Below are 13,956 nucleotides of genomic sequence, written 5' to 3'. Positions count from 1 at the left end.
GGGAACATAGTGGCTAAAAATTGCCAATCAAGTTATTCAGTGGAACCATGACATCACCTTCAAATCCCCAGGATACAAGACTCACAAAGTGCAAGAACTGAGACCTACATGAGTTACAACAAATACATTTTCTGACCGTGCCCTCCAAATGTTTGCAATGTGAAGTTCTACTTGGAAAGGGAGAAGCACAGACCCTGCCCAACTACTCCTGTGAAGTGCCAATACCCAATATCAAATGCAGACATCAGCCAACTAAAGGAATTTAATGACAAGAACTTACAGAAAGGTTTAAAATGCCCCTCCTTCCCACCACCACTGCACCCTCTTTTGTCAAGAAGACAATTCTCTACAGGAAGTCCATAATGATTGGCTCCTGAACTCCTGAACCATCAGGACTACCTTCTTCTAATTTTTGAACTCTTAGAACATCTGCAGAATGTACACACCTTTCCTGATTTGTATGAAAAAAGGGCACAAATATTTACAAGACTTTGATTCTCACTATGGAAAGTTTGATAAACCAACATCCTAACATTCCCACCCACTAAGCCACCCATGTGCGTTTTGAACTGGTGAACATAGTGCCAGTCTTCCAAAAGATAGGAAATATAAAATAAAATATAAATAAAAACAAGCAAAAGGGAAAAATAAAGACAAAACTCTTTTAACTCTTTTAACAGCTTTAAAAGATGCATTAAACCAACCATATGAAATAATATTAATCAATTTTTCCATTATGTTGATAAAGAGCCAGTTCATACAGAGAGCGCAAACACATATCATCAATCCAATTCTATAACCTTGGGTAGCATTGACTTTCTGTTGTAAAAGTGTGTGGGGTTTTGCTACACATCATGCTTAGTAAGCCTATAGTTTTCCACATTTGATAAATTCCACATTTAAGGCACATAATTGCAAAACACATTACTATAATTCTAAAAGTATCCCCCCACTGCCACTGCAGCTTTTCCTTTGTGCATTAGCATGATTTCCACAGCTGGGCTGGTGTTTAAAAATGAAGTGAAGCCACAAAAAGAACCATACTCACATTCTTATTATTCATTCCTTGAAGCACTTGAAAAGGTTATGATGCAATTTAAAAGAAAAGGTAATTCTTAACGATTTAATCCACCAGCATCACTGAAAACTAGGGCAAAAAGATTATAGATAATAATGAAGAGAGGACACCTGACTGCACTACAACCTGAGATTGTTATAATTACACTACAAATTACTGTGGCATACTAAAAATGGAAAATCAATATCCGCCCCTCCCCCAATTTTTCTGAGGTTAACTCAGAACTTAATAACATTAAGTAATTACAGTCACTAGTTTTGCTTGGAACACTAAGAAAAAGCAACTCTGCTCCCTTGTTTACTGCTTGCTAATTCATTTAATCAATTTAGAAGATTAACTGTTCCTAACATTATCCTTAATAAAGAGAAATTCTGTAAGTGCTATTCGAATTGTGCTTAATTTACAATTCCAAGACCCCCCACATGCCACCTCTCTAAATCCAAAGTCCTTATGTAATGGCTTTGGGTATTTAAAATATTTTGAATACACTGATATTCAATCTTTAGTATCAGAACATTTTAAATATTTTAATATTTCAGAAAAATAAAGACATGAGGATTTAAAATTATTTACTAAAACTGAAGTACATTGTAATTCAATTCATTCAAGCTACAGTATATTACTTATATTGTTATTAGAAGTGTGTTGTCTCAATCACCATTAAGGGGCCTACTGACAGTTTTGCTTGGGTATGCTGATGAATTATCAGGGATCTAGAAAAACAAATCAAGTAGGTTTTATTATCTTAAGGTATTTTTTTCCCAATATTTGAAACATAACCTATATCAGAATAGAGCGCCAACTAAAGGGGGCTTTATATTTTGAACTTAGACAAAATGGAAGAAAATTATAAATTATTTGAAGGTGAGGAACTTGCAATTAAGCTAAGACTTATGAAACATTTGCAGTTATGTGTGTGTGTGTCTAGGCAGACTTCTATGCAATCTACACATTTAAAAAAACTAAAATCCTTGCCTCACTAAAGCTGGGGCATATAATTGGGGAGCAGGGACAAGGGTATACATTTAATGTTAAGAATCATAATGCCACAATATCCTGACCCCAGAAATTTCTTTTAGTATTATTAAATTTATAATCCTCCTCACTTTGTTCTGAGTGTTTTGTCTTATGGAGTCCTTGTTTTGTCTTAGTTGCTTAATTTTTAATTTGTCATATATTTATTAACTGAATATGTTCATAGGCCATTTTTCAGGGTTATCTTTCTAGCCAGCTCATGGGTCAGAAGCTCTTGCCAAACATCTGCAAATTACTGAAATCTATCATTAAACCCTGATCTAGCTTTATAGCTTAAACCTACCTAGGAAAATCTACTCCCAAAATATTCCACTTGGGTGTTTGTAACTAATCAATTACTACCAAGACATACAGCCCCAGTACTGACTCATTTAAGGAAAACTGAAAGCTATAGCATTACCCTGGTTTGTCACCATTCAAGAAAGTGAGAAGGGTCTCTATCGCCAACCTTTTCAGCAGTCCTTTTTTTGTCTATCAAGGATTAGCAGTTTAGCTCAAAGCAGCAAGTTATGGTTTTGCTGAAGCCAGAAAAAGTCATTACACAGCAAGCAATTCCATTCCCTTCTTTGTCCCTTAATATCTATACAAGAAGAGAACTTCCCAGGGAGACAAATATTCAGCTAGAAAGAGATTTTTTTAAAAAAAATTCTCCCTCTAAAATGTCCTAGCTCCAAGTATTATAGTTGGCACAAGAATGTTCAGCATTCAGTCAAAGCTCCAGATTTCCAACAGCTATGAGGAGAAGTTAGAGTCTCAAAGACATGTTTATTTTTTAAATGTGGTTTCTGCATAGATCTGTATGTTTACAGATCCCTAATGGAGTTTTAAAAATCCATGCACCGGAGCCTGCAACTGAAATGCTACAGGATGCAAAAAGCATGTGACCTTGCATTCATCTTCTAATTCCACTACATTTATGATGTGACATAATGGTAGGTATCTTAATCTCATGTTTTAAACATAATGAATGCCATGATACATCCCATATGCCTACTTAAAATTTGCATTTCAAAGAAATACTGCCACTATAGCCTTCATACAAAAAAAAAAAAAAAAAAAGGATTCCACTGAAGATTTGCCCCAAGTGGTCATCTTGCCAAGAAGTGTAAAGTGTCTTATTTGCTAGCTGTATTCAAACATTCACTGTTTCTTCCCCAATCTGGTAGGTGGTTTGTGTCCTAGTTACTATCAGCCACTAATGTTCATAGGGAAAATATCTTCTGTAAATTGTAAAATTTAAGTTAAGGAAAGCATGTATTAAAAATGAGGTTCTTGTGTTTACGCCATATCAGCATCTGGTGCTCATTTATATGAGAATCTGTGAGGTATGCCCAACTGAATTGATTGGAAATTATCCTCAAATTAATGTGTATAGGGTATATAGGATTGCAGCCTTCTATTACCCAGAAAATAGAGACACTGGCACAGAAAGTCCAAGCCATAAAATTCAAGATTAGTAATAAGCAACCACAAACCAATGTGATCATACCTATTGAATCTGAACAGCTCTTAACCCAACACTGCTAAATATTTAATTTGTCATTAAGAAGTTTCTTGTAAGACCTAAACGCATACATTTTGCTGTTATGTATTTCTAATTTTAAAAAATTATTTATGGTTGTAATGCTCTCACCACAACCATATTTAATCATGCTATTTAACTTGCCCTTTGAAATAAGACCATGTCTTAATTGCTATAAACAAAGGGGGAAAGAAACAAGTGCAAAGAAATTATTGTATCCAGTGTTCACTGGTTTGTTTCCAAATTATGATTTCATTTCAAGGGAGCAAAGAAACATACTGTTATCAAAGAATAGAACAATGATATCAGGAAAACTGTTCAGTCATCATAAACATATGCGTTTTTTCAGTGGGATCTGATTATTGATATTAAGATGTTCATTAAGAAAATATATTACTATCCAAGCATAACAACATTAAAAATTGAAATGTCTCCAGATTTCCATTTTTGATTCATTTTTATATATACAACCATTTTCATCTCTCTTTTTTATAATATAATTCCCTGTATCAAGTGTTGGATATACCCAGAGCATCAGGACACATAGCTAGAAATCCTTGAAGCCCACTGACCTACATAACCGGGTATACACTCTAAAATCCCATCAAAAATTGCTCCTGAATTGTAAATTTAAATTATTTAAATGTAACATTATAAAAAGTAAAAGTGATTACTTAACCTGTGGCTGCTGTTGCCACCGCTATCTCCATCCAGAAAACAGTTTCTCTTGCTCTGGTTTACCATTTTGGGGGTGATGAGCCAAGAGGTTCATTGATTGTTGGCTAATTTAGATAATACCTCTAGAAGGACAGCTTATTGAGTGACTATTTGTAAATGTTATCCTTATATAATTAAATAGAACAGAAAAAGAAAAAAGAAAATAATGGAAAAAGAAAAAAGAAAGCAAAACAACAAAAACGTATATATGAAGGCCTCTTATTATGTTATGTACATAAAATTTTACACAAGTTCAATAAAGGGTGACCATATTTTATTATAATCATTCATACATAATCTATGTGTATAAAGAACACAAACAGCATTAGAAATTGCTAATGAATAAAACAGTTTCAACAAATAAGTGATCTAACAGCTATTGAGTAATTTAATTTAATATCCCAATGAGCAGCTTACAATGAAATAAAATTTAAAAATAACATATATCAAAGAAAGAAGAGAAAGCTAACCAGAAGACCAGCCCATAACAGGAAAAAGACCTAAAGCAAAAAACCAAAGGGGTTCAACCAGCCATCCTACCCCAAGACCTTGGAGAACAACCAGGTTTTCAGCAATTTTTGCAAAATCAAATTAAATAATACAGTGCTATATTAATATCCTACAGAAAAATAATGCTTTATTATACAAAAAGAGATACACCACTGTATATGCATTTGAGAGAAGAACTATGAGATCTTTTCCATATTATCAAACAAAAAGAGCAGAAAATCTTACTTTTTCATCATCATCAGTGAAAGGAATACCTCCAGGAGTTTTATTTATCATTTGTGCAACTCCAATGATTTCACCGTCACTGTTTCTTATAGGCATGCAGAGCAATGACTTGGTCTTGTATCCAGTTAGTTTGTCAATCTTGTCATTAAAGCGGTGGTCCTACCGAAAAGGAGAAAGAAAACATTAAGATTAAACCTTACATACTTTTAAAATGTTCTTCTCTACATTCAATATATTGGATCACTTTTGTCAGGAATTTCTTAGGCTGAGCCACAATGTACCTGACTACTGAAAAATGGTAACTAGAAGATAGATAATAGACAGACAGATAGATATTTTTGCATGTAATTTTATGTTACATACATTAGGTTGATATAAATTATGTAATATTTCTATCTGCTTCTTTTTGCTTGGGGTGTGGGAGTGAAATTTTCTGCTTTTTCCCGTGTTCTTTGGCTATTTTAATTGACCGTTGAACTGACTTTAACAGACTTTTTAAAATAATATTTTAAATAGTTTGCTTGGGCTCCTCATCCCAGTTTTTCTGCTCCACCCAATTCTGGAAATCAGTTCTATTGTCTAAGACTCATGACAGCAAGATACTACAATAACAGCTACTCTTTAAAATGTAGTACCAATAGAAGAGAATCTTGTGTAGCTCAGGGTTGAGCTATGGAGTCCCTGGGGTTTTGTTACCTGGCTAGGTAACATCTTCAGTGCACTGAAGATGTTACCTAGCCAGGTAATGAAACATCTGCAAGAAAACAACCAAGCTCAGAGAACCCCAAGGACTCCACAGTTAAAATGTAGTTGTAAGAAGGCACAAAGACTGAGCTCAGCCACTTCTCCAGCTCATCCTTACGTTCTTAGCCTATGACTTCATTGGTTGTCTTCAGCTCTTAACATCCTGGATCACTTGACAGAAACAGCTAATGGCAACATGCACATCTGCACTGACCACTGCAAGGTGCTAAGTAGACATTTTAGAACACACATTTCTTAGCTTTGTGTGCAAAACAATCATTCCTTGAGATGGACTTCTCTGATATGCAACTGGGCACAGAACATTTTTGTTTTATCACTTTAGTGGAGAAAAAACAACACAAGCAGATTATATACCCCAAAACAGGTTCTATGAAAGTGCAAAAATACTCAGCCAATCAATAAGCTGAAAAAAGGAAGCAGGGGGCTAACTCTATACATATTATTCTTCTCTTTCCATTATATGAGATGAATGGATACAAAGCTGTTATCCCATTTGGCACGGACACTCCTTCCATCATCCTTTCCTCATTTGAGAATGTGAGAGGCTTAGCTGTATTTTCTCCTTTCTTTCAAGTTATAAAAGATGTTATCTTTAAGTGAGTAAGTAATGAACAAAATAATACTGGTTGTTAATAATACCATTCAGTCATTAAAACAAGAGCCTATGTGGTAGCGCTACTGGCAGGAAGCTTCACCAGTGTTTTGAAGCGACTTCCATAGGGGCATCTCACTTTCCTCCTATTTCAGGGGAGATTTATAACATTATTAAGACCAATGGGATGACCTCCCAGGGATCATTGGATGGCACCCAAAATTTGAGATTTGGGAGCTCAGGATGATTTGTCCACATTTTCCCTTCCCTTCCATTCTATTCTCTTCACTTACCCTTTTTCCACAGTAACAAAAATAAATGCATGCAAAACAATAAATTCTTATATAGCAATCAATATTGTTCCTCAGGAAGATCCTTATATGTTTCTATAGAGAATGCTATGTTGTAAACAATGAGATTAAAAATCCCCTGTCTGTCCTATACCTAGAGAGCTACTAGTAGACACCAATGTATTTTCTGACTTCATTTGATGAACTAGGTATAAGATTTGGGGAACACTCAGAAAAAGCACACTCAGCAGGTCATGCACTATGACCTAGACATTTCTAATGCTAATTCTAAATGTATGGGTGCTCCATCCAAAAGGAAAGTAAAGGTGCTACTTAGCTACTGCAGGGACTTCAAGTGAACCCGGGCAGTCACACAGAGAAAGAGCATCAGGTAATCTATTGGTTCAAACTATATAAGTCAGGTGTGGTATGTGTATGTGTGAAAGAGACAATTTCCTCTGGAAGGGAACTTATACTGGGAGAAGTTCATATAGAATGGCTGTAACACAAACATCTGATTAAATATTCATACATGCTTCTACAGTTTTCTGTTGGATCTGAATGTGCCTACAATTCACTCTGAACCAAACCTTTCTACCTGTAAGGAAGTTAAGTTTAATGGGGCTAGTTGGATAAATCCCCAAGCAAGAAGCACTCTCCTCCCCTTGAAATTAAGTAGAGGGGAAGGAGTTTGCAGGAGCTTTCTTTTCTTTAGAATTTTCTCCAGGAACAGCGGCTGGCTGAGAGAAACAAAAGAAACAAATCTAAGCCCCTACAAGTTATGAGGTGAAATCTTTAGCACTCAAGAAGGAATCTAATCCACAGAGACTTTTAGGTGCAGTGAGAAACTAGATAATGAGGGGACTCAAGCTGGCAAGGCAGGAACCAACAACTCCCAGGCTAAAGAGAATCATTTCACAAACATATCTCAGCTACTTCCCAAACATCCAGCTAGGTATCTGTTAATTCTGAAGAGGGGAGGAAGAGTTCAGCCCAAAGCTTTATACATTTCAGGTCTCTTTGTGCTACAGTGGGCAAGCAACTGTTGTATTTGAGGTTCTATTCTTCTCTGCAATAAAGTTTCTAATCTTGTTGACTCTTGTCTGGAAGTCTTTTGCCAAGTCTGACTGAGAAGTGAATTAAGGGTTAAGTGTCTGACAATCTATGATTTACTGCCCAAATCTGGGTGTGACACTAGACAGCTTGAGTGGAATTAGGATTTGGATTTATTTCAATTAAAGCAGAAAATTCTAAAGAAAAGAAAGCTCCTGCAAACTCCTTCCCCTCTACTTAATTTCAAGGGGAGGAGAGTGCTTCTTGCTTGGGGATTTATCCAACTAGCCCCATTAAACTTAACTTCCTTACAGGTAGAAAGGTTTGGTTCAGAGTGAATTGTAGGCACATTCAGATCCAACAGAAAACAGAAATTAGTTTCCTTTAAACTAATCTTTCCCTGAGGCCTAATCTCCATCCTTTGTCCACACTTCCTCTTTAGAAGACTAATCTTTTCCTTGAAGTCTGACTTCTATCCTGGTTGAGGGAGATAAAAACAGAGGTGCCAGCAAATACCAGGGAAAGGCAAGAAGAACTGAATAATCCCAGGCTGTCCTGTTTGGGTGTGGCAGATCCACTACTAAAAAGGCCCATACAGTAGCAAATAATGAATGTGAAATTAAAAAGAAGCTAACCAAGTACAGCAAATTATAAATAAGATGTTATGCATGGCTAACAAAGATGCCCAACAAAAAAAACTGGGAAAATAAGTTCTAAAGAAAATAGCTAGAGTGAATGCAGACATTTAGACTGTATTTGCTCACAAAGGGTGTCATTTTATAAAACAGAATTCTCCAAGAGACATACAGAATGCAAAATAAGATTAAAGCAATAAAAGACAATTGACTCCAATATAAAAGGAAGCGCTAGTATTAAGAAAAGTTAGTAACATAAAAAAGCTAAACCAGGTCTCTAAAAATGAAAAGCAACCAATTACCATCATTAAAATTTAATAATTGGATTATATTAATATGATGTTTAAAATACATCTCGGTCTAGAACTGAAAGGAGGAAGCATCAGATTAACCTTTCTCAAAAGAGGTATTATAAATGAGAAATACTACCAAAAAACCTGTCCATTGTGGCTACTTTCCAAATTGCAGATTGAGGAATATCTGGACAACCACTGACAACCACCTTAAAGCAGAAGTAGTGAGGAAAAAGGTATTCCTCTAAGGTCCCATGTAGGACATTATAGGACAAAATTAAGACTACTATACAAACTATGTACTATAGTACTATACAAACACATTACCATATTGTGCATCAACTATAATTTGTAAATTACAATAGCCCATGTATAAATTCAAGTTCTGAGTTCTCAAAACTTAAACCACTCCAAAGCTAAGGATTCTAATTTGGTCTTAGTAAAGATGACTCTTAAGAACTGAACAGACCTGAATATTTGTTTTACAATAAAAATAACATAAGTACAGGTCAAGAAAGTAGCAGTGGTTATGCTGAAGAAAGCAACATGAAAACCAGTCCTACCATTAGGTTAGCTGAAGGAATGTTCTTACATATCAAATACTGTCATAAAAGGACATATTTTTTATTAAGTAATATATATTTGCACTCTCAGAAACAGAAACTTGCACTCAAAAATAACCTGAGCATAGCAAAATGCTACAAGTCAGACTTACATGGTCCTTCCAGGAACAGAAAACTGTTATTAATGCTTACTGTAGCATTAACTCAGTCTCAATGCCTGTATATAACTGGAACTTCCCATTTGTTTTCTTGAAGTTGTTCATATTGCCCTCTTAGCATATTATCAAGACAATTAATCGCTGTTGTTCAAGAATTTCTATAGACAAAGGGAAATGTTACATTGCTTCCTCATCTAAAGAATCATAGACTTCTGAACTTTAGGATACAAGCACAGAAAGAATATTCAGTAACATGTTTGATCCATAACTTAGTTAGAATATAATGGATTTAATGGACTGTCTCCCAAAGGAAAAAAAGAGGAATGTTTATCAACTTAATTAAGGTAAGTGACTACAATGGGGAGACCCAGGTTCAAGACCAGACTTAACAATCAAAGTTCATGGGTGACTATTTCTCAACTCAATCTACCTTTCAGGGTTATTGTTATGGAGAAAGACTGAAGAAGTGCTATGTATGCCACCTTGAGGTCCTAAGGAAAGGTGGAATATAAACTGAACGAATAAATAAATACACAAATAACAGATTTGTGCTACAGTTAACCTATACACACTTTGAAAATGATCTCAAGTAAATGCTTTGGATCTCAAACAACTCCCATACCTCTCTGCTATTCACTTGTGAGAGACTATGGGAAGGAGGAATTCAGATTGTATGAGAAGAGACAGCAGAGCCCAGATGAACTTTCTAAAATTCATGTGGTTGTCACTTCTTATATTGGCCAGCTATGTGGGGCATCACTAAAGAAGCCTAATTTTTTTTTTCAGGTTTCTGTGCAAGTCTAAAAAAGAAGACATACTCATGTACACTTGGAGACATAGCTTTTGTGTCAGTACCTTAAAGTAGCCACATCTTTTTTTAGGCTTGTACAGAAGACTGAAAAAAATTGGACTGATTTAACAAATATCAGAGAGATGTTGTACTCGTGCAAGATCAGGCCCAAGTATTTTTTTTTCCAAATGTTTGCGTAGCGGTCAGCTATGAAAGTCACTTCTCGCATGGGCACAAGCAAACAGCCTGATATCAGATCAGTCTGTTACTGAAACAATGGCCTAGTGGAAATTGTACTCTTGCCCTCAAAGGAATGGCTTCTAGTCTGTTATATTGCACAGGAAGGAAAAAGAGGTGAACTTTGATTTCACTATAAATAAGACTTGCATTTGATATACACCAGTCAATGAAATTCTTTCATAAAGACTTCTCCATAATAAATCTACTAAATAAAATTTGTATCCTAGGAAGTCTCCTTCTGCAGTTTTTTGACTAGCCGATCAGTAGAAGCCTGACATCGGTCCTAATAACTATATTTACCACATTGTCTATAAATTCCTTTGTTCACATCAGTATTAATTAATGCTATTGTCTACTTAAATATTCTGAATACAGTAATCCTTAGAACAAGTGCATTATGATATGGAAAAAGATGATATACTGGATATACAAATAAAACCAGTTGATATTCCAAGGGGACATACAAATATCAAGCCAGAAGAATGACCTCGATAACTTTTTTTACTGGATTTGCAAAAGAAATCTGTTAAAGTTTTAAAGGATTTTCTGAGAAGAGACAAAGAAAAAATGAAAATAAATAAAATTCGAGGACATTATTTGATGGGTTTAAAAGGCAAGATTGTTAAAAGTATAGGGAAGGAATATAGTGTGGGCTTATCTGATCAAGGTTAAAATAGATAACTATTATCTCTGGTAGCTCCTAATGGACTTTTGCTGTCTCGGAATGAATGATGAGGCTTTAAGATTTTGTTTTTAGTTAAGAGATGAGATATGAGAAGAAGAGAATATTTGTTGTATTTTAAGAGAGGGTGATAAGTTACCCAAATTGTTTATACTTGTGATGAAGGGGGAAGTTACTACTTATTTTTCTTTTCTTTTCCTTATATTTTTTTTCTTTTCTGCACTATTGTTCTTTTTCATTCATATATCTTTTGTAGTTTGTATTTTTTCTAATTGTACTCCTTAATAAAATTATTTGGAAAAAAAAAGTGCAAGATCTTCTACCAGCAGGTCTTTTAGCACAACTACCAATCACTAATTTGTAATTGAAGAAGTGTTCTTAATAGTTCCAGGAAGAAACAGTACTTCTAGACAAGGCTTTTATGTGCAGGCCCACTGACTCATTAATGGAATTTAATGCAATGCTCCAAATGATGCTTTCCATTTTTAATTCTCCTGAGTTTTTTCCACTACTTATTTCATCCTTTTTTCTTATGATTGAAATCCATTAAGGAGAGCATATTGGAATAGCTGCACAGTATCTTTTGTTTAATAGTGTTAGGAACTCTCCATTTGGTAACAAGTAGCTGGAAAGAACTTACCTTGTTTATTCTGCTGAGTGGAGGCAAAATAATCAAGCAGCAACTGAGAAGGAATTTCCCAGCTTCCAGGAACATGATTTAGCAGGCTGCAAAAATTGTGTGAAGAATCCAAACCACTGCGTGCAGAGCTTTTGCATCCTATCTAGTATAGCATTGCTGTTTTACCTAAAAGGACCATCTCCTTTAAATGACATAGCCTTAGTTCTAGGAGATGGTTGGTCTAAATCTCCTTTTCTGAGGACAACCTTTGTAAACACAGATCCAGAAAAACATGTCTGTCTCCTATCAATGGGAGGTACTGAAATATTTATTCATATATTGAGGCAGAGACTTTGATGTGGACAAGTCCTGATTTAACGGTTAAGCTGAAGTTTGAGAAACCAGTGTTTCCTCTTGTCCAACCTGAGGCTGAGAGTGAACATCAGTCATATCAGAATGGACTTAGGACAGCCAACGGTCTATTTTTCTTGTTTCATTTCAGCAGGACATAAGTAGTCAGCTTTTAAGGATTCCATAATCATTTAAAGAATGTGGATCATCCAAATTAATATCCAAATTTGCCACTGACAAAAGCTGCAGTAATTTCTGGTTGGAATGCAGTTGGATTTAGTGTAGCCTTATCAGAGTAGCTGTCTTACTATTTAGGAGCAAATCTAACTTTAAAGCAGCATATTTATTAGCCATTTCAAGGGAGTCCAATGTACTACATTTTCAAGTGTAGAGAAGTACTTGTCAGTTTGGGGTTGCCCCAGAAACATTTGTAGTTTCAGTACAATATCACTTAGGCTATTCCTTAATCTCTTTTTGTTTCTCATATTTGCAAGGGAGTTCAACTACTATATTATTAAAATTCTACAAAATCAGGAATCAGTATGGAGCTCAGCACAGGAGATATTGCCAACTTTTCATTTAACTTGGGTTAAAACACATATAGAACATTTGGCAAGCTTTCAATCCACACTTCACTTGATATTGGTCAACCAAGGCAGGCATCATGAACACATATCTGTATATTGACCTTAGGAGCTCAACTGAATATTGACAGCGAATCCAGTGCCAAAAATTTGCTCAAGCAGATGAGGAGGATGTAGAGTCCTTGGGGTTCTCTGAGCTTGGTTGTTTTCCTGCAAACATTTCATTACCCGGCTAGGTAACATCTTCAGTGCCAGAATGGAATGGGGTTTGTTCTCTGTTTTTACAGTATATTGTGGCATGTCCTGACAGTGTGGGTGTGGGTGTAGGTTTTGTTTTGTTCTATTTCCCCCCTCCAGTAGTTCCTTGATTAAGGTGTTGTTTACTGCTTGGATGTCAGGTGGTAATCATGGTGTTAATCTCTGCTTATCTGGGCGATGATTGCTGGTGAGGAGATGTTCTGGTCTTTTGTTTTCCTTTCTTTTGTCTCTTTTGAATAGTGTGTAGATGTTGTTTATCTCTATGTGCCTGTTGATGGCTGCCTTTTCTGAATACCAAGCTTCCAAGAATTCTCTTGCATTTTTGGATTTAGCTTGGTCTAAGATGCTGACAGTTTCCCAGTTAAAACTATGGTTGAGTCTGTCCATGTGAGATTAAGGAGTTTTCATCATGTCTTCTGACTGCTAGTTGGTGTTCGTGGATGCGCTCTGCTAGCCTTCTGCCTGTCTGTCCTACATAGTGGTTGTTACAGTCCTTACACTGTATGTTGTAGATGACTCCTGTTTTTTTTTCTTGGGCTACTGGGTCTTTTGGTTTGCTTAAGATGTTTTGGAGGGCTTTAGTTGGTTTGTGTGCTACAGAGATGCCATGTGGTTCTAATAGTCTGTTGATAGTTTCTGAGACGTTTCTGATGTTATCCTTTTCATAGCTTGTGTTGGTTGTGTTGTAGTAGGTTGAGTGGTCAGGCACTTTGCATGGATATCCATTTTGTTGGAAGATGTTGAATAGGTGGTCTGTTTCCTTTTTCTGCTGTTCTGGGTTGCTGCAATGTGTTTGTGCTTGTTTGAATAATGTTCTTACACAGCTCCTCTTGTGGGAGGTAGGGTTGTTACTTTGGTAATGGAATACTCGATTAGTGTGGGTTGTCTTCCAATAGTCTTGGGTTTCTATTTTGCTGCTGCTTCCTCTGCTGATGAAGATATCCAGGAAGGGTAGTGTGTTGTTTTCTTCCTCTCTGACTTTTATTCCTTCGAAGA

General features: G+C 35.8%; 1 protein-coding gene across 1 annotated transcript in view; it reads right to left on the bottom strand.

The window, feature by feature from the left end:
* The window catches only part of PDE11A (phosphodiesterase 11A), a 174,766-nt gene that overhangs the window by 147,332 nt on the left and 13,478 nt on the right, over positions 1-13,956 (bottom strand). Inside the window, exon 2 of the mRNA XM_088135821.1 lies at positions 5,088-5,246. Within this exon, the coding sequence (XP_087991947.1) occupies positions 5,088-5,246 (159 nt within the window). The remainder of the gene's footprint in view (positions 1-5,087; positions 5,247-13,956) is intronic.

This window comes from Python bivittatus, unplaced genomic scaffold (assembly GCF_059951505.1).
Source record: "Python bivittatus isolate LINGU-HERP-01145 unplaced genomic scaffold, Pbiv_v1 ctg000200_np1212, whole genome shotgun sequence".
Lineage (NCBI taxonomy): Eukaryota > Metazoa > Chordata > Lepidosauria > Squamata > Pythonidae > Python > Python bivittatus.
Note: the sequence above shows the minus strand (reverse complement) of the source record. Positions and strands in the feature narration are given on the sequence as shown.